This window comes from Fistularia commersonii, chromosome 7 (genome assembly GCF_037954325.1).
Source record: "Fistularia commersonii isolate RoL2024-O1a breed Wild chromosome 7, RoL_Fcom_v1.0, whole genome shotgun sequence".
NCBI classification, from domain to species: domain Eukaryota; kingdom Metazoa; phylum Chordata; class Actinopteri; order Syngnathiformes; family Fistulariidae; genus Fistularia; species Fistularia commersonii.
The window spans coordinates 897,159-924,139 of record NC_141290.1 but is presented as its reverse complement, the minus strand read 5'-3'; the positions used below and the strand labels follow the sequence as shown (position 1 = coordinate 924,139).

Here is a 26,981-nt window from a genome sequence, read left to right as displayed (position 1 = left end):
TCACTTTCACTGCTCTGCTGAGTAAAAAGACAAGAAATACACTCATATTCCAGTGTCAGAATCAGACATATTGGAATAAAGTGAAACAAATAGAAGTAAAAAAAAAAAAAGATAATAAACTCTGACTAGTGTCAAGGTTTAAGATAAAGAAGTTTGATTTAGTTCCAATTGGACCCGAACAAACAGAAACGTTGTCATTACATTACATTACATTACATTACATTACATTACATAACATTACATTACATTTGGCAGACGCTTTTATCCAAAGCCACTTACAATAGAGGACAGAAGGACTGCAAATAACACTTGCAAATACAAGATGCACAGGAAATATACAGAACAGTAAGCTGGGGTTAGTGAGGTTTTTTTTTGTTTTTTTGGGGGGGGACAGAGAGACACACACACACACACACACACACACACACACTGCATAGCCTAACTTGCTGCCTGACCTGATCTGGGGCATCAGTGCAGTAAAAAGTCCTGAAAGAGAACAGTTTTTACCTGTTTCTTGAAGGTTGAGAGAGATGATGCTGGTCTTGTTGCTTCCGGAAGTTTGTTCCACCACTGAGGTCGTAGAACTGAGGACAGTTTTGCCTGAGATCGCTGAGAGCGAGCAGAAGGTACTGCTAGTAGGTTTGTATTAGAGGAACATAAGGTCTTATCATTTGGTTCAGATATGCTGGACCTGTTCCTGAGGTGGTTTTGAAGGCCAGGGTCAGGACCTGGTGCTTGATCCTGGCAGCTACTGGACGAACAGAGGTGTAACATGAGCCCTTTTGGGTTGAGTGAATACCAACCGTGCTGCAGCATTCTGGACCATCTGCAGTGGTTTTATTGCACGAGCAGGTCGTCCAGCGAGGAGGGAGTCGCAGCAGTCCAGGTGGGAGATGAACATGGCCTGAACCGATAGCTGTGCCGACTGTTGGGTCAGGTAGGGTCTGATTTTCAGAATGTCATCCTTGTCATCCTTTTAAACGACCAAGATGTCCGGCGAAACATCTCATAACGGTGAACCAGCCGGTGTTTTCACGACACCGTGGCTTCTCTTTGGATACCAAAGGATTCTTTATCGTGGTCATGATGGGAGGCGCCGGCTAACCGTCCACTGAGTGGGAAAAGAGAAATCCTAAGGAATCCCATAACCCGTCCCTTCACGCTCTGGGCTTCCGGCTTCTCTGCGCCAGGGTCCGAGCGCTCGCTACCGCGCTACAAACGTTAGCCGGATGGAAAATGACACCTTGCCCTCGGCACGCCGGCGTTTAGAGGAGATTTTCAAAGTAGCTCTCCGGTTCCTGACGCTAATGTTTGGCTTCTTTAGATCTCAATCTCTTCACACGCTACTTCGTTTAGAGCTTTAGCTTTATTTTATTTGTCGCGTGTCCTCTAGAACCGTCGCATAAACTTCAAATAAAGTTTGTTTCCATGACACGCTTTCGAAACGGCGTAAGAGTCGATAGCGGTTTTCAGAATCAGAAAAAGAAAAAAATGTATTTGTTCCTGAGGGGCAATTAAGGGCACAAGGGGTAGCAGCATCAAATTGTGAATATCAAAGAATAAAATATTTCATAAATAATATTACATAAATCAAATTTAATAAATAATAATTATAAAGTAATAATAATAATAATAATAATAGTAATAAATTAGAAATTATTATTATTATTATTATTGTTATTATTGTAATTATCATCATTACTATTATTATTATTATTATTATTGTTATTATCATCATTACAATTATTGTTATTATCATTATTATTATTATTGGTTATATTGTTATTATTATTATTATTATTATTATATATATCTATGCGCACATATCCATATATGTATTCGTATGTATATATGTGTAAATATGTATATATTTGTATATTAGTATCAATAAATGACTACATTTTTGGTCACGAATGCATTTTTAGATTCCCTGATGCTCTATCGGAGCCAACAGACGTTGCTGGGAAAATGTTTTGAAGCAAACCGTTATGCAACCCTGCGTACGCATGCTAATGCATCTCGTATATTTTTGTTTTTATTTCGGGGGGACGCCGCCGCCTCAGTGTTAGCGGTAGTTTCGTTGTAAAACCTGCATACGGGGAATCGACTTTAACCTCTTAAGAGTTGTTGGAAACCCGAGTATGTCCAAACGTAGAGGCATTTTGATGATTCTTTAATCAAAAAGAACACGCTGGAGTACAAATCAGCCCAAAAAAATAGATCTACAACCCTGCAAAGAGCTCACAACAATAACCCCTACCTTACCTAAAAGACGGTGCTTTCTGGCGCGGCCGAAAGGAATCCGAGACAAAAACAACAAACGCAGCGACGTGGATAATTCCCTGGATACGCCGCTGTTGAATAAGGCATCAGAATAGCACAGCGAGGGCCGCAAACTTGGCCGGCTGAGGCTAAAAGGAGCTTCACAAGGATGCTAATGCGCTCGCGCCGCCACCATTTTCCATTCATCTACTTCCCATGTTGTCGTCCGTCCGCGCGGCCACCTGCCGCCGGTTTGATCAATTGACTTGAGCGGTAACGGGGTTGAGACAGAGCCGGGGCACATTTACGGTTGATAGATAGTCAATATTAAACGGTGACATCCTGGCGTCCTGGACCTCGACGGCTCCCCGAACATTTTGTCCGGGTCTGAAAATTTCCCCGGTACGTCGGTTCGGAGAGAGATTTCCTGACGGGTAAAGCGGAAGGACCAGGTGTCTGGAAGGGAGGGAAGGGAGGGAAAGGTAGCGGCGGTGGAAAGAGTTTGTCCCGTTTGTCCAGACCAGGGGTCGGCAACCCTTAACACCCGAAGAGACATTTGGACCCGGTTTCCTCGGAAAAGCAACTTGTTTTAGATCTTTGTGTATTTTTTGTAATGATCATCAAGAACACAAGTGGTGAACCCAGAAGATGCTTTCTCTGGAAACCAAGCAGGAAATACTAGGGAAGCATGAACCTGGTGTACGTGTGACTGTGAATATACTGTAATTTCTGGACTATTGGGCGCACCTCAATATAAGCCGCACCGGCTAGTCCAGGGGTCGGCAACCCAAAACACCCAGAGAGACATTTGGACCCGGTTTCCTCGGAAAAGAAAACACTGGGAGCCGCAATTACTTTTCAACATTTAAAATAAAGGTACCATTTTTATTACCTTTACAATTTGTATAAACAAGTGTGTCGTGTGTTGCTTCTGAAATTCACAAAGTATTACGGAGAAAATTACATTTTATTGATGTAATGAACTCATTTTGAGCTTTGGGCTTTCAGAGCGTGTAGCGGAGCCTTGACCTGAATTTTAAAAATAAATCGGGAAAAAAATCACTGTGTCAGTAAACAAGAAAAAATAAATATTTGCAAAATATCTTCATAAATATTTATTTTACCTGGTTTATGGGACTTCTGCTCCTGAACTTCTGCGCACAGCATCTGCAAATCAGGACTTTACCGGCTTCCGCCAGTGTGACGTTATTTTGAGCGGCGAAAAATGATAAATATAATTTTATTTAATATATCAAGATCACCGTAATCTTCCAACTTAGAACTAAAAGTTAAAAAAAGGAACTAACACAAATGAATTACACTTCAATTTAATATTTATAATTTATTTAGCCGCGGGTTGCCGACCGCTGGTCCAGGATGTTGTTGATTCCACACAGAGCCGGAAAACAAAAATGCAGAATTGTGTTCGGACACAATAACGGACGGTCAAATATCGGTTTTAATCCAAATGGCTGAAATGCAGCCGTCGTCTTCGTATCCTACAGGAGCGCTTTTAGCGGTGATGACCGATTGGACCGTCAGCAATACAAAACAAAGGAAATAACGCCTCGATTCGAATCGGTTCATTTGCTCGTACGTGAAATTTATTTTCCCGGTTGAAATGATTCGAAAAGCTGCTTCAGCTCGGACGCTCTTCCTACCAGTTTTTGAAGACGAGAAATAGAACCCAAAGATGGGTGGAGGAGGTCGGGGGAGTTTCACATTTTTTTGTTCCGTCTTTAACTTACTGGATACACACTGAATGCTACAATGCTAAGCTAAATGTACCTCGCACGCTCTGCTGCACTTTCTGTCTAAACTTCATTTTAAAACCATCAATCCGTCTCCGACCGGCTTTAAACGCCTCGTCCGTCCACGTTCCCGCAACGATTTCCACGATTCTCTCCGTGCTAGCGCTTGTCAAACGCTCATAAGATAAGATAAGATAAGGACAACTTTATTTATCCCGAAGGAAATTGTTGTGCCTGAGTTTCAAGCAAAACATAACAATAGATAGTAGTAGGAAGGAGGGAGAATAAGAAATATAATAAGATATAAAGTGTCAATAAATAAAGTGTCATCCGGCGATCCGGGCTCCGAACGCAAAACAAAAAAATCCCGCTGGCGGCCGTTCGGCTCTCGGGTTCGAGGTTCGGTCGTCCTTTTTCCGAACCGGGCGACGCTTGTGTTTGTAAACTGTTTGCACATTAAACGAGAACAGGAGGACCTTTGTTGCCGAGCCGCGGCTTCAAAACATACCAGGACAACTCCCAGATCCTGAGCCTTTTAGTGAATCAGTCAATCCGGTCGCTTTCAGTAAACGGCGCTCGTCTCGGAACTCGCCGGATCCTCGTGACTTGTTCCTCAGGGCGGGGGATCCGAGCGGCAGGTGTTGTCATTTCTTTTCTGGCATCGGACCAGACGGTGTTTGCCGCTATCAAACCGGGAGCGCGAGCAGATGGCATCAGATCCTGGTCCAACACAGTATCACTTCTGGAAGGCCCGCTTCGCGCAGCAAATCACCATTTTTGCCGTTCCGGAGGACGCGGGGTGTTTACGCGCTGTGCCCCCACATGCCCAGATTTTGAATATTTTGGCCTCCAAATATTTTTAAGCGGGGGAAAAAATTGTACAAAATGAGCGTATAACTTCCAGCACTTGATATTTCATGTTTTCGAACGAGGAGCGGCAAACATTGAGCCAAAGGTCTGGAATAAACCGGCGCTTTCGCCCGGGTTTGACATTTCCCTGTGGAATGTGAAGTGCTGTGCTGGAAATGAGGGGGAGAAGTGAGACAACGGCGAGGAAAAAGAGAAAAAACAAAGAAAAACCCGACAGCCGGGCGGAAGGAGAACATTTCAAGGCGGACGGACGAAAAAAGAAACTTTTTTCTGGGTTAGCCGGGGACGCTAGCGCCGACCTTTAACCTGGATTTGATCGATCGGATCCTAATTTCAGACGTGGATTAAAACACACACGATTAACATCTTTTTAGATTTTCCGACATCGCTGTTTTTTTTTTGTTTTTTTTTTTTAATCCAATTAGTAGCCGTGCAGACACACGGGCTGAACCAGGACGTAGCATGTAGAATCGCTCCTGCGCTGGATGTTTAAAAACTCAATTATTCCCCGCCGGACGCGCCGGCACAGCAGGAGGCCTCAGATCCGTTTCCACAAGCGTTGCTGTCAAACACCCGTGCGAGGCTTCGACCGCTGCCTGTTTTACAAGCTTCTCATGATGTTATCGCTCCCAAAATTAAACACTTGTGGTTGTTGCTACCGGCGACTGGCTAATGGACTTCCAGGGACGGCTTGGATAATCTGCCCGCTAATGGATGGTGTGAAGTAGCTTGAATAGTTATGGAAATATGTCACTAATAATACGTGAACTATCCGCCCCAAACCAACCGTAGAAGTTGTTTCTGGCGACCAAAACGGACCCGACAATAATTTCAGAGCTGGGATTCGATGCCAGAATGTATTTGAACGCTTTATTTATACCGTAAATCACACGTGTCAAACTCAAGGTGTTGTTTTCTGTGGCCCGAGAACACCTGAAAAGATCTGATTGTCTTGAAATAAAGAAGTCAAACACGCGCATTGACCATAAACAGCGTGTTGATCATGTTACCCGCACTAGACCGCAGCGTATCCTAAATGTCCAGGAGGAGAAAAGTTGCAGGAGATGGGAAGCTGTTTCAAGAAAGATGGGAAGGACAATTCAAGAAGAAAAAGTGGTTTATCTTTTGTGTTACGAGGCAGCGTCGTTTGTTTAAGAGTAGAATCTGCGGAGCTAACTATGCTAAAGTTAGCCTTCCAGAAAAACTACAAATCGTCCAAAAATGAAAATCCAAACCAAGACGGCAGCAGAATGCGTTCATCTAAAAGCTTTGTAGCAGAGCAACTAGGAAACACCGTTTTTTTTTTTTATATTTATGCAAGTGTATATGTAACAATTTTTTAATGAATGAGTCAAAAATTCAGAGTTATTTAACATGAAGGAGTAGTTACACTTATTTTTCATTACTTTTTGTTACATTTATACTTTTCGCGTTCCATAATGTTGATGTGGCTCTCGGTGAAAGTGAGTCGGACATCACCGCTGTATTTGTTTCTAGATGGGGTCTAGAAAAATCTTTCTTGGTACAAGTGATCCTTTTTTTCATTCGACCTTCCGGTTCTTATTTTGTAAAACGTCTGTTTCCACCTTCACCTTCTTGCCGCCCTTCACTCTTTAGCACCATTTCATGTATCAGCTAGCCCAAGCTAGCCCTTACAAAAATCCAGCCAGAAATAAAAATCCCCGGTGAGCTTTTTCGGGAGCGTCGCAGACTGACGGCAAAAAGAAAGCTGCATTTAAAATATCAAGACTCCTCGCTAAATTCCGGATCTTCGCAGCAGGTGATACACAAGCGCCGCGCCCGCTATGCATTATTAGCGCTGAACGGCTAGCTAATGAAGCTACGAAACCCTCAAAGCTGCTTCGCCACATTTAGACGAAACAACCCGCACGTAAAGACAAGCCCTTGCAATTTTTTTGAAAGAAAAAAAAAAAACACATCAAGTCGAAGTTTAGCGCCACAGACCGCATCGCTAAAGCTAATTAGCCTTAACAGAATTGATCCTGCAGCTCTTTGGAGAGGATGAGGTGAAAAAGGTCACAAATGTCCCTCTTTCCGCGACCGCCATGGCCCTTCTTCCCTTTCTAACCTCATATCTTTGAGGTTTTCTGCCACGAAAGCCACCAAATCAAGACCACGGAGTCGCCTGGATGAACGTTATTTCCACCGTAACATTCAATGTGTTAGCGCAGGTACGGCTAAAGTCCGGCCCGCGGGCCAAATGCGGCCCCTTTGTCTTAAAATCAATTATATGTAATGTTTTAAATGAACCTAAATATGTTTCATCTTTCTGAAAGTTTTTTTTTTTTTTTTCCCTGACAGACTTTTCCCCTCATTTTTATGTGGTATTCAATTATGAAAAAGTGCTTTTGGTTAAAAAAAAAAAAAAAAAAGGAAAAAAATAAGCCTTTAGATTTGTGGTCTGTGGTAAGACATTAAAAGTACACCATTTGAAATTAAACAATTTCATGAAATAGTTTATTTAGAAGGAAATTGTGCCGAAGTAACAAGAAAAAAATAACAATAATAGATAATAGAGGAAAATTGTATACAGTAAAAATAAAAAATAAATAAAAAAAGGGGGGAGAATAAGAAATACAAATAAACTATAAACTGTCTTAAGTACCAAGTGAAAGATAAAGAGCGCACAAGAGTATTAAAAAATATTGTACATGTAGCTGTTATGAAATGAAATATTGCACAGTTATGAACATATATACAGATAAATTATTACAATTTACAGTAAATGGGTGAGATTTTTTTTTTTTAAAGGTTCAAGATTTTAAATTAATTTTAATTTGCATTTAATGTTAATGGCTTAAATGTCCCTCTTTGCAACACATTTGGACCGAATTTAGCATTTCTGTCATTGTTAGCGCTCATGTGCTCTGCATAGCAGGAGAAAAAATGTTTCCAACCCCACAAACCCCCCTCAAAAATAAATAAATTGGTTTAGAGAAAACTGATATCCGCAGAAATGTTTAAATTGCGGTGTAGTTTGTGAATCCTGTATCGACGGTGTGCTCGTCCAAGAGGTAAAGGTATAAATACAGAGGAGAGAAAATATGTTTTTGTGGTGTTTTCCAATAAAGTGCTAGCGCATTAGCTCGCGCTGCTTCATATTGCTTGAATCAGACTCATCACGCGAGCAGGGAAGGTTTAAATCAATAAAACAGCCAGTCTTATAGAAGCAGCCTCACACACCTGAGGAGAAAATGTAATATTTATATGTATGAGGTTTTTTTTTTTTCTTCCCCGCACAAAATTGCTGGCTGTTATGGGAGAGATCACCGCTGCGATATGAAAAATGTTGTTTTTTTTTTTTTCTTCTTGAGGGGTTTGTGTCAAAACCAATTTTCCGCATTATAATTCATCGCATATCGAAGGCGTTGCGTAACACCCGTTACATAATGAATATCACACAAAAATAGCAATCTGTGATTTGGCTGATGGTCTCAGGGAGGAGAGTTTGATCACAAAGATTTGAGCCGCAGATAGAATCGCTTTCACGTCCAAACAAAATGACGACGGTTACATAAACGAGACGTATTGGCAGCCCGAGACTCGCGGACTAAAAATATTTCACCGCCGGGTTTAAGAAAAGGATTGCGGGGCCGATTGGACGGTCGGCGTCCCCGAGGCACGACTGTCAGCGCAAATTGGATTATGTGGAGTGAGACTTGTCAGTAGCAACGCCACAGTTCTCTTCTGCTTCAGCTTGAAAGGGAGCGAAAAGGAGAAAAAAAGTTTGAAATGCATCCAGGAAGGCGCTTTTTTTTTATGCTTTTGAACATTTATTAGAACAAGTTCTTGGACAGTCACACACATTCTTACAAAACCTCATGACAAGATACACTTTATACAATATTCTTTAATAGGTAGAATTATTTCTCCCATTCATTTAGCAACTCACTTTCACTTATTTCCTTAATAGCAAGCGAAAAAAAAAAAAAAACTAAAATACCACAAAGAGTAAAAAATAAATAAAAAAAACTAAAATACAACAAAGAGTAAAAAATAAATAATAATAAAAAAAACTAAAATATGACAGAGTAAAAAATAAATAATTAAAAAAAAAACTAAAATACGACAAATAGTAAAAAATAAATAAAAAAAACTAAAATACAACAGAGTAAAAAATAAATAATAATAAAAAAACTAAAATACAACAAAGAGTAAAAAATAAATAAAAAAACTAAAATATGACAAAGAGTAAAAAATAAATAATTAGAAAAAAATACGACAGAGTAAAAAATAAATAATTAAAAAAATAAAAAATATGACAAATAGTAAAAAAATAAAAAATAAAAAAAAAAATAAAATACAACAGAGTAAAAAATAAAAAAAATAAATTCAAAAAAAAAATAAATAAATAACAACATCTAGCTCAACTTTCCAAATATTTTTTGATGATAAACATATTGTTCAGAATGGATCCATCCATCGCTTTTGAAATCCGCAAACACAAGCTTGGGACTCCATTGTGATTCCAAAGAAAAAGTTTCATTTTATGAGATATTAGAGACATTTAAACTTTTTGCTTTACATTCCCGGTGTGGAAATATCTAGGTTTACGCCACTGGATTCATGCGTTTCCTGTTTTTTAACTCATCTGGAAAATATGTGTGTCACTGCAGCTATTAAAATAATTGATTTATCGATAAATAACTGTGAAACGACCGACTTCAGCCCGTCGGTGCAGAGACGTGTTGTAAAAATAACATTTTTGGTGGTTGGCTGTGGGTATTTCTCATTTAAGTGAAAACAAATTGTGCAAAAAATTAAAGTGAAAGTGAAGAATTATTATTTTTTATTTATACATTTCCCCAGTCCAAAAATACAAGTTAAATATATTCTACATTTATTCCCAATTTTTTTTTTTTTTTTTTTTTTTAAATAGTCCAAGTAGTACTTCCACAGGTTCTGAAAATATCAAATTGTTTTTTTGGAGGATGTGACCTTTACAGTACGACAGGATGACTCTTCCCTTGGCCATCGCTCCACGGACAGTAAAGTTTGATTTAGGAGTTCCTGCCTTATTGTGTCTGGAGCGCGGTCAGGGTGTTGTCATGGAAACATCCTTCCCTACAGGCTCTGCCAACCCTGACTTCATTAGATTGATTGGAGGAGTGACTCACCGGCACCCGTCAACTTCAGTCATTCAACACGTCACGTCAAATCGATAGAAACAAAAATACGGCTTAAACTTAGCAATTATGCGCGATTCGTATCATTTGATTTCGGTCCACTACTAGTTTTGGGTCAGAAACCAACCCAGAATATGCTCTTTCCTGCTGTGTGTCCTTGACTTACTGGGACTACAAGTCCGATACGTATGCGCACGAGGTAACAAGAGTTTTGGCCGTTTCAAGACGGTAGTACCGCTCATCTGTCCCGTCACTTCAGACCTCCGCCCCGAACAATTATGGGATGTGTAAGACCGGAGCCCTAAAAGTAGGTTCACTGGCTAACATGGATGTTGATGTGTCCCCAACAGCACCACTGCTTTGCTGTCGCCCACATCAGAAACTTTATTACTGCTTCTTTATCAAGTATGTCTTAGCTTTGTACGGATCTTGTACTTTTGGGTTGCACAGTCGATGTGCTATTTGCCTCGAGCCCTTCCAGCACTGTTGTTTCCACAGTCGTGGGTCGATTTTAAATCGACTGTATGGCAAACGGCAAACTCCTCCGAGTTTCACACGTCTCTGTGAACTCATGGGGAAGAAACGGGAGTTGAGTTGAGTTCCTGCGGTGCCAGCCGAGGCGTTCCTTTGTTGACGCTTTTCATAGGACCTCCTCTGGACATCAGGACGGAGGTCATTGGCGGTACCAGAAATGGGAAACGTCGGACAAAACCCCTACAGAACATCTGTTCAGGAAAAAAGCACTCCAAATCCCATGTACCTCTTTGGTCTGCCTCCTGAGGCCCAGGGATCTCGTTGTGAGGTCAGAAGAGACATCCAGCTGAACTGCCCCGTGTGGCAGCCCAGCTGCTAAATAGAGAAAGTTTGCCCCCTAATGGGGATAATGTAGCACTACTGTCCTAAATCTTTTTCCCCTCCTTGTTTTGCTGTATTGAGCTGTGGATGTAGATGAACACAAGGATCTCCTGGTAGTTTGGTGAAACCGACGAAACTCGTGGCACTTCTATCGACTTCATGTCCGAACGCTAGAATGACTAGACGCTAATTTATTGAAACTCCCCTTTTTTTTCCTCTGCTCTCTTTCCCAGGTGGAGTCCCCCCCGATTTGAGGTTTCATCATTATCGTCCTGCAGTTTGTTCCTGTAGCCAGTTTGTGCATGGAGGGGTTTCCTGTGCACTGAAACCGCCCGGACCGGAGGGACCAGCAGCCATGTCCGCCTGCAGCACCTTCACCGAACATGTGTGGAAACCGGGAGAGTGCAAGAACTGCTTCAAGCCCAAGAGTCTGCACTGTCTTGCTCCTTCTGAACAGAGGCCTCCGGCCTCTCGGCCGCAGAACCCGCCCACTGCTGGGGCCAGAGCCAACCCTAACATTGCCAACAACTCCCAGAGAGCTGGCACCGGGTCCTCGCGCTCAGGACACTTCCGTCCGCCGGTGGCGAAGAAACCGACAATCGCCGTTAAACCGACCATGATGCTGCCATGTTCCTCCGCGGGACCGGGTTCCGGCAGCAGTATGCAACATCCGACGAACATCGTAGACCCCGCCAAAACGTCAGGCTTCACCGCCTGGAATCGCAACGGATTAAAGTTCAAGAGGCCCGCCGCTCCCGGCAACAACAACGAAGGAGAAGATGGCATGGAGGGCACGGAGGGTTACATACCGGCGAGTCCTCGGACCCCGAGCGGAAACAACAACAATAGTGGACTGACTGATGTCTTGAAGGAGATCGCTGGGTTGGGTCCGAGTGCCAACTCCACTTCCCTTTGTGCATCAAAAGACATGTTTTGGGGACGGATCAGTAGCTCGTATCGGCGGTCGCTGGAAAGAGGCCTTCCAGCCGCTAGTTGTCTGGCCATGGGAAGTGGCGGCGGCGGCGGCGGTAGCATCGGTCAGAAACGGGTATCTCTCAGCGACAGCACAGAAGTCATCAGCACGGAGGGCGGACGCTTTTGCTACCCGGATTTTTCGAGCGAAGGCGAAGACGACGAGGACGAAGATGAGGAGTCGGAGAGGGACGAGGACGACGACGAGGACGACGAGGACGACGAGGACGACGATGAACACGAGAGCTGGGATGAAAGTGATGAAGAGTTACTTGCGATGGAAATCCGCATGCGCGGCCAACCCCGATTTGCCAATTTCCGCGCTGCCACGTTGTCTCCGGTGCCCTTCGCCGCAGGGAAAAAATGGAACACCGTTCCCCTTCGCAACCGGTCTTTACAAAGGATTTGTGCTGTGGACTACGACGATAGCTACGATGAGATCTTGAATGGATACCCGTCCATGGACTCCAGTGGAGGTCTTCTTCCCTACGCCACTCGTGACATGCAAGGAAGTGTGTTTTTCACAAATTCGGAGTCCACCACTTCTCCGGGGTCATCGTCCTCTCTGCAAGAAGACTCTCGCACCACTTCCAGCGTTGAGAGCGGCAATACCTGTTCCAATCGTAACGGCTTGCACTCGCCCGCATCTTCCAAGGCACTTTCCCCTTCCTGCACCTCCCCAGTCAGGAAGGAGCCCCTCCATCGAGCACCGCTGAAGGTCACCGAAACACACAAGGCGGTCCTGGCGATCAGATTAGAAGACCAGGACGGACAAGGAGGCACATCGATGCCCCAGGCCCTTCCGGGGCAACCCGTCACAATCAGTTTTAGTCCCACGGAGGAGCAGGCTAAACCGTACCGCGTGGTGAATTTAGAAAAATCTTTGATTTGTAAGCCTTACACTGTAGTGGACGTGTCGGCATCCATGGCTAACAAAGACGAACAGATCGCAGAAACGACTGCGAAGCACAGAAAGATGTCAGTGCCTTCAGGTTCGACTCCATTATGCACTTCTCTAGGTCAGCCACTGTCTCCGAACTCCCCTACCTACCCGACGTCCCCCGTCGTACCGACGTCGTCCGCATCGGTTGTCCCTTCCGGTAACCCGAGAAAGAAACTGGGAAATATACGATACCAGGAGGTGTGGACGTCAAGCACGAGTCCTCGACAAAAGATACCCAAAGTCGACTTGGGGGTTCACAACAGCCCGGGGCCCTCGGTACCTTCGCAACACTTCAACCACAAGTCAGCTCCCACTTCCCCGGTGGCCGGGTTGTCTTCTTCCCGCACCGTACCGGTGAAATCCCCCAACTTATCGGAGATCAAATTTAACAGTTTCAACAATGCCGGCATGCCTCCTTTTCCCATTATTATCCGAGATGAGCCGGCGTACGCCCGCAGCTCCAAGAACGCCGTGAAGGTACCGATTGTAATCAACCCAAGCGCGTATGACAATTTAGCTGTTTACAAGAGCTTCCTGGGACTCAGCGGGGAAATGCAGCATTCAAAGGGAGGAGGCAACAGGGTGGCCAGCCATACTTACGAAGAGATTGGCTCCTCCGAGAGCGTCCGGTCCTCCTCGACAGAGAAGACCATCTCTGGTAGAGGCACTTCGGAGAGAGCTTCTGTCGAAGAAAGAAAGGCGTCGCTGGAAGCGGCGTCCAAAGCACCGAATTTGCAATCTAAAACCACTACAGACTCAAGCACTGTGATAAGCACTGTAATAAGCTCCCCGGTCGGCATCGTGTCTTCTCCCGCATCCACGACTCCTGCGGGTGTTTTCGCCATGACTGATAACCTACCTAAAAGCAACCAAACTGCTGATGCAATTACAAACACTCGCAAGACGTCTTGCAACAACGAGGATACAGAATCGACGGCGTCGTCGTCCGGGACGGCGGTCGCTCACAGGGAAGAAGCCAGCGCCGTTCTCTCGCAGATCGTGGCGTCCATCCAGCCGCCCCACTCCCCTCCCGAGTCGCCGTCGGCCAATTCCAAAACGGTCAGTTCCGAGGAGTTGTATGCTCTGCCTCCCGACGCCGTGAAGGAAACCGCTATTCGACCCACGTCTCTTTTCACCGCCAATGACGGCTGTCTTTCCAAACCCAAAAAGGATACGCCCTCCAAAGTGGTATCTAAGTCCCAAAGTGCCTCTGCGTCCGTCCCGGTTTCCACCACCCGGTCAGAACCCAACGCCCCCTTTCCCCCTCCTCGGTCTACATCTTCCCCGTACCACGCTTCCAACATCCTGCAGAGGCATTTCAGCAACTGGACCAAGAACTCTGCTTCCTGCTCTCCTGTGCGTTCCACGGAAGGCGAGGCCAGTCCGAACGGGGAAGGAAGGCGCATCTCAGCGGAAAGCTCCAAACCCAAACGTTGGATCTCCTTCAAGAGCTTCTTTCGTCGACGGAAAGACGAAGACGAGCAGAGAGAGAAAGCGGAGCGAGACAAAGACAAGGGCAAGCTGGTCGGACTCGACGGAACCGTCATCCACATGCTCCCGCCGCCGCCCGTTCAACATCACCACTGGTTCACCGAGGCCAAGCCAGAGGATCCCTCGCAGAAACCGACCATCATATTCACCTACAAGCACGAGAGCGGCGGCAACGCCGGGGGAGAAAAAGAATCGCGAGTCGGGGAATGCAGGGAAACGGCGCTACTGACGCCCGATGAAGGCCAGGAGCCCCTGGCTTCGGTTCTCGGGGAACCTTCACCCACCGCTGGAGTTGATCCCGTCGACCAGGAGCTCAGGTAACTATTCGCTCCTCGGTTCGGGTCCGACGGCGCTGTTTTTATCTGCGTTTCGTACAATTCATCGGGATAAAAATGGCTACTTTCATCAAAATTAGAGGATTTGTCAGACAGAATATGAAGCTGCCAAGTTAGGCTTCCGATTTCAGACAGATTTTCAGACGTTTTAAGCCAAAATCTTCCATGTGGTGGTTTGGAGGAAAAAGCAAAGCCTTGGATTCTGATTTCTCATCATTTGCCAGGTGTGCTTATGTGCTTTGAGCCACGTTTAGTCCGCAAACATTTGGCCGGACGCTGCTTCTCTCAGGCCTGATTCTTAGTCGGAATCAGAAATACTTTGATTGATCCCGGAGGAATAAGATGGCCTTCCTACATCCGCTGCCAGGGATCGATGGGTCATTTTTATCTTGCATCTTCGTTCCTCGTACTGCCGTCCTCCGGTACGCTCATGAGATCCAGACCAAAGGATTCGCTTTGCCTCTTGACTCCGGCTCCTCCGAAGCACGAGGAGATGCTTCCTCACGCCGTCTTCCATCACACCTGCTCCTCCTCACAGAGTCCAGATCAGGGCTGTCAAACTCATGGCGCCACATTCGGCCCAGGTAGATGTCAAGAGGGCCGGACCGTTAAAATAATAGCATACTCAGCAATAAATAACCAAAATATCATGTCTGTCCTCTGTTTTGGTGTAAAGAAGTACAAGAACATGAGGAAAGTCTTGGAATTTAATGAACAATCCTTTTATAAAACATCTCATGAAACACCTCATATTTCCTTTGACAAAAGTGCAATTTACTTTTATCGCTCACATGTTTGCATTGCAATCATGTGATCATGTGATTCCACTGATCGTACAAAGGCACAAAACTTTAACAAGTAATTGGTATTGAAAAATATAGTAATGCACTTTAAGATTAAAAGAGACTCATAAAGAAAGGGATTTTTAAACCATTTCCACATGTGCATATAAATCTAAATTGAATCCCTGCCTTCACCTTACAAACTAAAGAAAGTGCTATTAAATGTGAAAAGAAGAAAGTATTCACCTGTAAATGTGTAAACTTCATCCATGAAACATGCAAACACACACAAAACACACTGAAAACGCATGGAGTTGCATGAACAGTAGAATTCCATCATACTAGTTAGTAGTGAAGCTGGTGACTAACTTTAAATTGCACATTTTCACTAGCAATTAACTAGCTGGCTTTTACCGCTGCTGCACTGATTTCTCAGCTCTGGGTGAAAGTGGACGCTGTTTCCTCAGACCTGCCTGTGATTGGTTGATCTTTTCTCTGCTCAGTTTCTTTGCAAGATGTCATATTTTCGATGAGTCTCGTCGTGGCGCCGAATATTATATTCCTTAAATACCGAAACTTGTTGCAAACACGCCGAGCACAAAGGTTTCCCGTGCGTCTCTGTAAATAAATAGGACGTATCCATTTTTCTTTGAAAATTCTACACTCTTTAACTACTTTTCTCTGTTTTGAAAACAACATTTTGGCTGATGAGGGAGTAGCAGGAGGTGGAGAACAGGGTGGAAACGACGTCATAACAAGAAGCAGGTGGTGCATTGATACCGTCTGCTGATTGGTCCGTCTCAGTGATGCGGTTTGTCTTCTACTCTGACTAAAATAGTGCGCCCCCTAGCGGAAAATTCTTGAATTGCATTTAATTAAAAAAAATAAATCCTTGTCTTTTATACATTTTTTCACTCTCAAATTATCCCGCGGGCCCGATCGAACCCCTTCGCGGACCGTTTCCGGCCCGCGGGCCGTACGTTTGAACCCCCTGGTCTAGAAGCATCTTGGCCATTTGGCCTGTCGGTGGATTCATCTGCCCAACCTGATGCCGGTCCAGAGTGTGTGGTCTCCTCACTAATGACATCCATTACTTGAGCTTCAGGCTCTGCACGCTGTCGAACTCGGCTTGTTAAAAGTCATCCGGTCGGAATTATATCGTCCTCTTCTTACCAATCATCTGTCCCGCGGACAAACATGGACTCGCCGCTCGACTCCCTCGTCAGTTTTTTATTGAGCACGACATCTTGATTTATGGTCAACCTGCCACGGCGCCCTTCATTTGGAGTTCCCAAGAATTAGCCCTGTAAGATAGATGTGCCAGAGAGAAGATAAACACCTCATCGCAGGAGTTGACACAAAAATAACTAATGCTACTCGGTGATTTCTTGCTTTTCGAAGAGATTACTTTTGGTTAGTCGGCTAAAACAGATACAGGATGTCGTTAAGTGTATGCCATGTTCAATGCTATCAGTTTAAACCGAACATCGACGTCGATAGTCGTCTTCTTAGGTGTCGATTCATCTTTTGACGTCTTACTTCCGATGCCTTTATCAACACGTGCAGCCAGCGTCGTTTATCCCGGGGGTTTTGCGGTTTGGTTCAAAGGTGCTCAGCTCTCAGTGATTAGTGTGTTTCCAGTAATATGAGCTGCTCTGGCGTCTCAACCAAAGATCTGTGAACTCCTGAATATTTTACTCCTCCGCCCTGTCAAGAGCTCAGCCCCATTCTGTCTCTTTTTTAAGCTTCCCTGCTTTTTATTCTCCTTGTGAAGCTTTGACGGTTTTTTTTTTTTTTTTTTTTTTTTGCCTCTCTCTCTTTTTCCAGAAATGGCCCCTTCTCTTATGATGAACCGTGAATCGAAAAAACTCGGTTTTCAAATACCGATAATTTGGGATGTTTTCAATGACCACGGTTACAAATGGCACGTCGGCGTAGTCCACAAGTCGAAGGTACCGGTGTTGCGCCCTTTATCGGACAAAGAGTATGACCTCTCCCCGGTCAGTGGAGGGTACCTTCCACTTTCGAACCTTACAGAAGCGACAAAGCAGAACCAGCACAAACCAAGAGCTGTAACTTGGCATCACAAAGAGGTCACGCCCTCTGCTGACGGATTCACACCAGACCACGTCGACCTGGTCGAAGACTTTCAGGAGAAACTAAAGTTTCTGGGGTTTCCGTTTTACTCCGTCAGTACTTGCAGTTAGTGGACCGATCCAGGATACGTGGCATAAACATAGTAACTTTGATTGGATGGACGAATAATGGGCAGAGATGATGGTGTGGAGGTTCCTCTTTGGGAGCGAGGAGGACGGAGAAGATCAGGAAGGAGTCTGTCTATGGACGGCACTTGGTAGATGTTCTGGAGATGAAGACTGAGATGTTCGGGACATGGACGGAGGAGGGATGGTGAAGATCTGGGTGGACGGATGCCGAGGTTTGGAGCTGCCAGGCAGGAGGTCTACAGGAGCTTGTGAAGCAGGACAGCACAGAGATGATTTCAGATCCAAACATTGACATCAAGAATGTCAATTGTCTCTCCAAGTAAACCTTTATTTTTATTTTTTGCGATCGCTAATCGCTCATCCCTTGCCGTCAGTCCTTACAGAACAAAGATGTTCTGGTGGTCTTTCACACACAGATGACTTATCCTGCCTGCTGTGGAAGAAATGAAGTCCTTCTTCAGGGTCTCCACAGCCAATCTCCATCTGACCTTGTTCTCTGGTTCCTCCTCTCTCACACCATCTACCTTCATGTCCTCTCTTACTACGTCCATAAATCTTCCTCTGGACCTCCAATTCCAGCATCCGGCAGTATCCTTCTTCTCTCCATGACCCAACCATCTCAGTCTGGCTTCTCTGACCTTCTCTCCAGAAGATCTACCATGTTCTGTCCCTCTAATGGACTCATTCCTGATCCTCTCCATCCTGGTCCCTCCCGAAGAGAACCTCAGCATCTTCATCTCTGCCACCTCCAGATCTGCTCCTTGTCTTTTCTCCTTCGTCACTGTTTGCAGGTCATTCAAAACGAAATGGAAATCTCGCTCCTTAAAGCTGTTAAAGCGAATCGATCCCATGGCAGCACAAGGACGTTCAGCGGATCTTCTCATTCCATGTTCATGGCCGTCAGGTGATCGCCTTCTGTCTTCCACCTCCTGGAGCTCCACCACACGGCCTCATCAGGTCCGTCTTTGAACGAGTGGCTTATTTTAGAACATTTTGGGCTTCGTCTCCTTCCTTTTTGATGCGTTCAAGCTTTTTTCTGTTCCTACTTTTTTGTTTTGAGCCCCTCCCGTGTTCTCCATGTAGTCAGGTGGCATGGGTTTGTGGCCGGCATCTTCTCGCCGTTTCACAATCTCCTCGAACTGAAAGATTGTGGATGATAGTCCCGTAAATTCCCGTCAGGTGAATTAGCATATTTACTTCTTCACTTTGGATGAAACTCATCCGATGGGCCAGAAGGTCTTCAAGGGTCCGGTTGCCTGGATGCCACCAGACACGGCGAGAACATTCGTGCACGCCGTCATCATGAGGGAGGTAAAAACGGAGAATTCGTCATCAAACATTTTGATTTGTCAGGTTTGTTGAGGGCAACATTCCAAGGAGGCCGTGGGTTTGCTGATCTTGGTGCAAACGGCACGTTCTTCAAACTCACCTTTGGTCCAGATTGCCCGATTTGCGTACCATACAGCCGGTTCCACTTTTTTACAGCGGGAAACTTGTCAATTAGTAACTCGTCCAACATTGTTTTGAGATGCCTGTGATTTATTTTGTCTTGACCGATTCGTTTTTGACGGCGCCAGAAGAAGATCCAGATCCGGTGTGTAGTACAGGACTCTGGGATGAGGGGTGAAACGTCTTGAGGTGAAGAAGTACATGTCCAGTTGCCAGGACAAGAAGCTTTCGACTAGAATTCCCCGTGACCCGGATGATCGGGAACCTCCGCAGATATTAGTTTGGGATGCGATGGAACCCAGGATTTGTTTTGGAAGCTCCTCTTCTGACGCATTCGTCCAGGGGATTCGAAAACAGAAGAAGAAAACATGCCCACGTGGAATATTGGGTAACATCAGTGATCGCCTTCTATCAGGCGTTTGTTTCCGCTGGTAGTAAAGGGGTTAACTCGGCAACGTCTTCGACTGCGAACTTTTTTTTTATTTGCGTGGGCGTGTCCTTCTGGACTGGCACTTTTACACCTGAGACAGGTGAGAACACTCCTAACAAGAAGAAGATCTCCGTTGAAAACAGCGTCCTTTAGCATAGCCCGCGGCGTCCACATCCCGGGATGTAAACACACACCTGCCGGGCGTTTAAGGCGTTCCAGATGGGAAGCTGCGTAAGCCAGTACAGCGGGTAAGAAACACGCTTATTCCAGGCTACCGTGTTGACTCAGCAGGGCGGAGAGGTATTTGTAAAGTATCTGCAATCAATGGCTGTTGGCATTTCAGCGCCGGGTTCTTAGAACCTCAGGGGCGGTGAAGGGAAGGCACACCGGCGCTGTCTGAACAAGTCAGGTCCTGACATTGAACGCTGTAGCAGCCATAAAGGTATTTATTGTGTCAAAGTGCCTGATGCTGGGATCGTCCTCTGCCGTCGGCTTGTTTTTTCCCCGATTGTTTCTATAGCTGGGTTGTTTTTTGTACCGTATCTTATCCACCGACATATGCAAGGCCTTGTTAGACCACTTCCTTCTTTGCTCCCCATGTACAGCTTTTCATGTTAAAACTCCTTCCATTTTATCAACTGCGTGTTGACGTTCGGTTGCCTTTCGTAACTTTACTCCACCTTTATTTATTTTTGGCTTCAAAAAGCCGCGATCCTTGTCGACCCCGTGCTCCCCGCAGGCGCCAAAACAGGGTAGCATGTAACTTCACTCCGAGGTTATTGATTGACTCTTGACCGCCCACAAAGACGGATCATAAAAATGACTCGCTGCCGCCGCGGCTTTCTAAACATGTTCCTATTCCCCAGAGCATGTCGTGGGTTATTGATCCGTGTCTATAATGCGATATAATGTAAGACAGTGGAACTTTAACGGCAACTTCAAGTTTTCGCTTCAGCTTGAATCATGGAAAATAGATGTATTCTTTATTGTATTCCTGGCCGAGACACTTTGACCGGAAGAAACGGAGTAGTAGATTCCTCTTTTCCTTTGGGCTGTTCCCTTCAGGGGTCTTCACAGCATCCACAGCGTCCATCCATCTTCTCTCTGGTCTTCCTCTAGACCTCCTGCTTGGCAGCTGCACCTTCAGCAACCCTCTAGCCAGATCTTCACCACGGTTTAGACATGAGCAGAGGAGTGTTCCTGTGCAAACCATCTCAGTCATCACTTTGTCTCAGTCATACATGTCCTGCACCCCTGTGACAAAGTCTTCTTTGCCTTTGGGCTTTTCCCTTCAGGGGTCTCCACAGCAAATCCACCTTCTCCATCTCACCCTATTATCTGGATCCTCCTCTCTCCCACCAACTACCTTCATATCCTCTCTCGAGACGTCCATCAATCTTCTCTCTGGTCTTCCTCTAGACCTCCAATTCTAGCATCCGTCTACCAATATCTTCACTCTCCCTCTTCTGTCCATGACCCAACCATCTCTGACCTTCTCTCCAGAACATCTACCATGTGTCGTCCCTCTGATGGACTCCTTCCTGATCCTCTCCGTCCTGGTCGCTCCCAAAGAGAACCTCAACATCTTCATCTCTGCAACCTCCAGCTCTGCCTCCTGTCTTTTGGTCATTGTTACTGCTTGTAGATCATCACACCACCGTCTCCTCCACCTTCCCTTTCCTTCTGGCTGATGTTCTTCGATCTCTTCGTACCCCTGACCCTTTTCTCCACCCATTCCAACCTGCTAGAACCCGTTTCTTCATCTCTTATAACGCTAATGTAAGATAGCGGAACTTTAACAGCATATGAAGCTCTCGCTTTAACTCAGATAATGAAAAACAGCAGAGTTCTTTATTGTTGTATGACTGGTCGTAACACTCGACTGGAAAAAATGTAATGAATATCTCATTCCCTCTTCCTGAATCCCACTCAACTCCCTGGTCTCGGAGACATTGAGGACCAGGTTACTCCTGAAGCACCAAGCTGACGATCTTCCCACCGTTTCAGACTCAGAAGAGTCTCCTATTGGAGACTGTAAACTTCTTGAGGTGGCAGTTTATATAAAAAAATTAAAGAAAAAAAATGCTTATCTTTGCTAGAGGTTTATTAAGCGTGTGAAATGTTATCATCACGTTCAGGTCTGTCGCCTTTCCGCCGATCTACTGAGAAATCTCGAGATGAGTTTAATGGCCTCCCGCCATCTCAGACGGGTCGTTGAATGATATTAACCGATACCTCTGCGACCCGTCCTCCTTCCTGGAGGCATCACATGCGCTCCCGCTCGCTCCTCGCCGAGATGATTAAAACGATCCGGCCGAGCCGCCGTGAGAGATTTTAAAAACCGACCCGACGAAAACACTTTTGCATGTTTGGTCATCTTGCATGTATGCAAACCCTTCTCTCATCTCCAGCCAGGTAGCGGGTAGCGGCGGCGGCGGCGGCGACGCCAGGGATCGCGAGCTGCCCGGCGGCGCCTCCCTGCCTGCCAGCGTGAATCTAGGTCTGCTGCGCGGGGAGGGCGACCAGATTCATGGCATCCAAGTTTCCACGCCGGCCTCGGCCAGCAAGCGCGGCGCCAGCCTCGGGGAGCCGGAGGACGACGGCTGTCAGTCGCATCACTCCCAGCGCTCGCACTCGCCGGCCTTCAGCCACTGCAGCGCCACCTACAGCAACCTGGGTAAGAGCCGCCACGCTGAAGCACGGCGTTCCATCAGGAGGTCGCTGGGATGGTCACACAGCGGCGAGGAAATGTGATCTTGATTTACAAGAACAGCTGAACGTCCGCTTCCGGTTATTTTTATTCATTTGTTTATATTTTATTCTCTTCAACGCACCTGAATATAAGCCGCACCTGAATATAAGCCGCACCTTAATATAAGCCGCACCGGCTAATAATAACAAAAGAAATATATGCTTACATATATAGGCCATACTTGTCTATAAATAAAAAATAAATAAAATAAAATATTAAGAAAATTAAATTAGTAAAAATAATGAAATGAAATTAATAAAATATGAATAAGCAATAACTAAATATATGTGTACATATATAGGCTGCACTTTTCTGGAAATAAAATATAAAGAAAATTTAGTAAGTAAAAATAATGAAATAAATGTGTATGTAGGTACATATGTAGACAACACTTATCTATAAATACATAAAAAATCTAAATAAAATATAAAGGAAGTGAAATAAATAAAATATAAATAAAAAATAACTGAATAAATATATGTGTACATATGTAGGCCACACTCGTCTATAAATAAAAAATAATTGAAAATAAATTAGATAAAATATAAAGACATTTTGATAAGAAAAAATAATGAAATTAATGTGTATGTCGGTATATATAAAGGCTCCACTTGTCTATAAATAAATAGAAATCAAACTAAAATATAAAGGAAATGAAATAAATAAAATATAAATAAAAAATAACAGAATAAATATATGTGTACATATATAGGCCACACTTGTCTATAAATAAAAAATAATTAAAAATAAATGAGATAAAATATAAAGAAATTTTGATAGGTAAAAATAATGAAATGAATGTGTATGTAGGTACATAGGTAGGCTACACTTATCTATAAATAAATAAATAAAAAATCTAGATAAAATATAAAGTAAATGAAATAAATAAAATATAAATAAAAAATAACTAAATAAATATATGTGTACATATATAGCCTGCACTCGTCTGAGTAAATCAAATTAAAATATAAAATATCAAGAAAAGGTAATAAATAAAAAATGCTAAATAAAAATATTTGTACATATGTAGGCTGCACTTGTCTAGAAATAAATAAAAATAAAAAAATGAAATTAGATATGAAGAAAATATAATAGTTTAAAAAAATCTAAATAAATATATTTGTGTACATATATAGGCCGCATTTGTCTATAAATAAATCTAAATAAAATAAAAAAATAAAATATGAAGAAAATGTAATAAGTCAAATATAGATATAAATAAGAAAGTAAATATATGTGTACATGTGTAGGCCACACTTGTCTATCAGCTGCAGGATGGCAACGTCTTTACTGGAGTTCGAGCTGAGTTCATCCCGTCGTCCAGTTTCAGGTCTAAATTTGTGTTTTCACTGAATTTCAAACATTTTTATACGATGATCACGGAGGTAGCGGCCTCTCCGAGGAGCTCCAAGCAATTTACTCAGGTGTTCTCAAGTTTTGCAGGACGTCTTTTTACCGTTTCTTGACATCATCTCTGGTCGAGATTTTATTGTATTTTTTTGTGTTTTTTTTTTTTTTTTTTAAAATTCTGAAGAAAGAACGGCCCACAAAGTATTATATTCAAATATTCAGAGTATTATTATTTATATACAGTCTGGAAACCTGTTTCCCTGGACGGTGAAATTCTTACTTTTGTCGTCCACAGTGAAGCAAAAAGCAAAACAAGCCAAAAAAGGAATAAATGTAGGCATTTTATTGCGGCGAAATATAAACCGTGCAGAGAAACGTAAACAGTACAAACAGGATGTGCAACTTGACAAGCTTATATAGTGTGCTTAATAATAAAGTCACGCGTCGCTATTGAGATTATTTATAATTATTATTATAAATAACAAACAGTGTCAGGAATATCTTTGGTTTTGCACTTTCCTTTTCTTTTAAATGGATTTCCTTTCCTCTGCCCGCGAATTGAAAGTGACACATTTTAATTTGTTTGCTGATAAATAGCACACAAACAGGTCGTCGCCTGCAAAACTGAAATCTGGAATCAAGTGAAAGATAATATAAGATAATACTTTATGGATCGCCATCGGGGAAATTCACTTGTTCCAGCAGCTCAGCAATAACATGTTAATAAATATAAATAGGAGACAATTAAAAAGACAAAGGCAATAACAAGGATAGGAACAGATAAAATAAATAACATAAACAACAACAAGGATAAAAAAAGCCTGCATCACTGGAATAAAACCTTTGGACGTGCAACATATTACCAAAAAAACCTCCCTCGTTTTTTTTTTTTTTAATCACCTTTTATATCCATATAATAGATTTGAAACGGATTCATTTTCCATTTTAGCAGTTTACAATTTACCAAATCGCCTCCTCGCCATCACGAGCGCCGCCGCTAACGCTTCCAAAGATCCCACACAAACGATCCACGGAGAACCGAAGACACGTGGAAGCCGGCGACCGCCGTAATTATCAGCCGCTCCGTGGAGATTTCCTTAATATTGTTTCTGGGCGCCGCCGCACGCTCCCGGCGCTCGCTCGCCACTTCAGATGCGGCGTGATGAAGAGATGGCGTGAAAGGAGGAGGAGAGCGAGCTGGCGAAGGGGCATTTAGGCCGCGCAGGACTCGAATCCTCCGCCGCATGCTAAGCTATTAGCCTTCGCTGTGCTACTCTGGTCTCCAGCCGCCACAGTTGATGTTGTCATTTTCTTTTTGGGGCTAAATTTGCTTTTTTGTTTCCCACGAGTACAAACGCACAAACTGCCACGCCGGTTCCCCTGATATACCGTTATTTACAAACTATTGAATGCACCTGAAATAACCTGCACCGGCTGAAAATAAGCACTTTTTTTTTTCTTTTGCACAGTAAAGAATGCAGTGTCTTTACTGGAGTTCAACCAGTTTTCAGTCTAAATTCATGTTTTTCCTGAATTTCAAACCTTTTTCGACGATCATCACAACTCTAAAATAGATCTAAATAAAATATGAATAAAGAATAAAATATAAATTAAAATAAATAAATAAATATGTGTACATATATGGGCCGCACTTGTTTATAAATAAACATGAATAAAATGGATAAATAAATTAAAAAAAGAGCTAAATAAATATCACGTGTCTGTAAGCTGCAGGCGTCATTGTAACATGAGATATTTACTTTTATTTTTGGATATTTAATCACCGTAAATTCCGGACGATAAGCCGCGACTTTTTTCACACGCTTTGAACACTATCGCTAAAACAACAACGCGGCTAATTTATGGATTTTTTTTTGGAGGCTAACAAACGTCACATCGGACCAATGAAATGACCAGGATATTCTGAGGCTGTTCAATAGTTGTCAAATGACAGTAAATCCATACATGAACGTCCACAAATGCCAACTGGAAAACGTTTTTTCCGAAAGTGTCCGTAACACGGCTGGTGAAAAAGATGAATAATAAATAATACAAGGAAAAGGAAAAGTCCGTCCGCGCAAATGTTTTCCATCCCCGCTTTGTACGACCGCTAAATTCTTCGCTGTCGGAATTGAACGGCCTCAGAATTTCACGCAAATCCGTCGGTCCAAAAAAAAAAAACATAAATGTGCTCAAAGCGTGCGGAAAAAATAGCAGTTTATATTCGGTAAACGGCAGTCATTAGCCGCGTTGTCGTGTAAACCGCGTGTCGAAAAGTAGCATCTTATAGCGCGGATTTCTTTTGTTTGCCGCTAAAGTGTTTGGACGACAAAGGCGGTTCAGCGGGTGTGAAGTTTTCAGATCCGTCGCTTCTTATCTGGACCGGCGAGGTGTTTTGTCCCGGTCTGACTCGCCGGCGGAGGCGTTTCTCTCGCTCGCCACACACGGCGTCCGCAGACTGGTGTTGAAATCAGAGCATCAGACGGTGGGAGGCAGAGCGCTCGCCGCCTCGCCGCCTCGCCGCCTCGCTCTCTGAGAATCTCCAGTATTAGTGTGAGTGCTGAGCTGGCTCGCTGGCACCGGCAGACTTCCAGGGATGGGAGCACGGAAAGGCGATTCGCTCGGCTCCGTCGCGCCGCTACGCTACAACGCCGCTCCTCAAATCCCGCGGGCGTTTCCCCGATCGAGGTAGGCTTGTTTTTCTTCTTCTCAATCCGGCGAGTGGCCTTTTCTCACCTCCTTTCCTTTCGCCCGCCGACGCACTCCCGCTACGTTTCACCTCCGTCCTCTTTTCTCTGCAAACGGACGCTCGGTTTTTTTTGCCTCCCGTCTGGTTTGATACCAAAGTTGGAGGATATTAAATGTGGACAAACGGAGGCGAAGCCTGGAAAGTTCATCTTCTCATTGAATAACGCAGATTGCATTTACCGGCGTTTACCGAAAGCAGCAGCAGGACGTTTAGTCGTTGGCAGGAGACGCAGCTTGGCAGTCCTGCAAACAACAGCCCTTTTATCTTTTACTTTTCTATCCGTGGTTTTTCCAAATGAATCCGAGTATATTACATTTAATTATAATACATGTCTGCGGAGGTTGTCGGTCCTCCCAGGTCTTCTCGGAATCTTCTCGTCATGGCAACGGAGAATTTCTGCAGAAATTCAAGAAGAAACGACGGGATTCAAGATTGAATTTCCGCAAGAATCATAAATATTCCTTTTGAAAGAAATCGATATAAATATCAATGATTTTGTTTTGATGTTGCACAGTAAGGATGGCAATGTTTTTACTGGAGTTCAAGCTGAGCTCATCCCGTCTTCTAAAGTCGTGTTTTCACTGATTATCAAACCTTTTTATTAGAGCTGCCGGCCTC

General features: G+C 44.0%; 1 protein-coding gene across 2 annotated transcripts in view; it reads left to right on the top strand.

Annotated features, from left to right (window-relative positions):
• Window positions 1-26,981, top strand: part of peak1 (pseudopodium-enriched atypical kinase 1) — a 107,693-nt gene that overhangs the window by 72,122 nt on the left and 8,590 nt on the right. For both annotated transcript variants that reach the window (XM_086149059.1, XM_086149058.1), the window contains exons 4-5: window positions 11,119-14,608; window positions 21,924-22,189. In XM_086149059.1, the coding sequence (XP_086005185.1) occupies window positions 11,241-14,608; window positions 21,924-22,189 (3,634 nt within the window). In that variant the 5' untranslated portion in view covers window positions 11,119-11,240. The remainder of the gene's footprint in view (window positions 1-11,118; window positions 14,609-21,923; window positions 22,190-26,981) is intronic.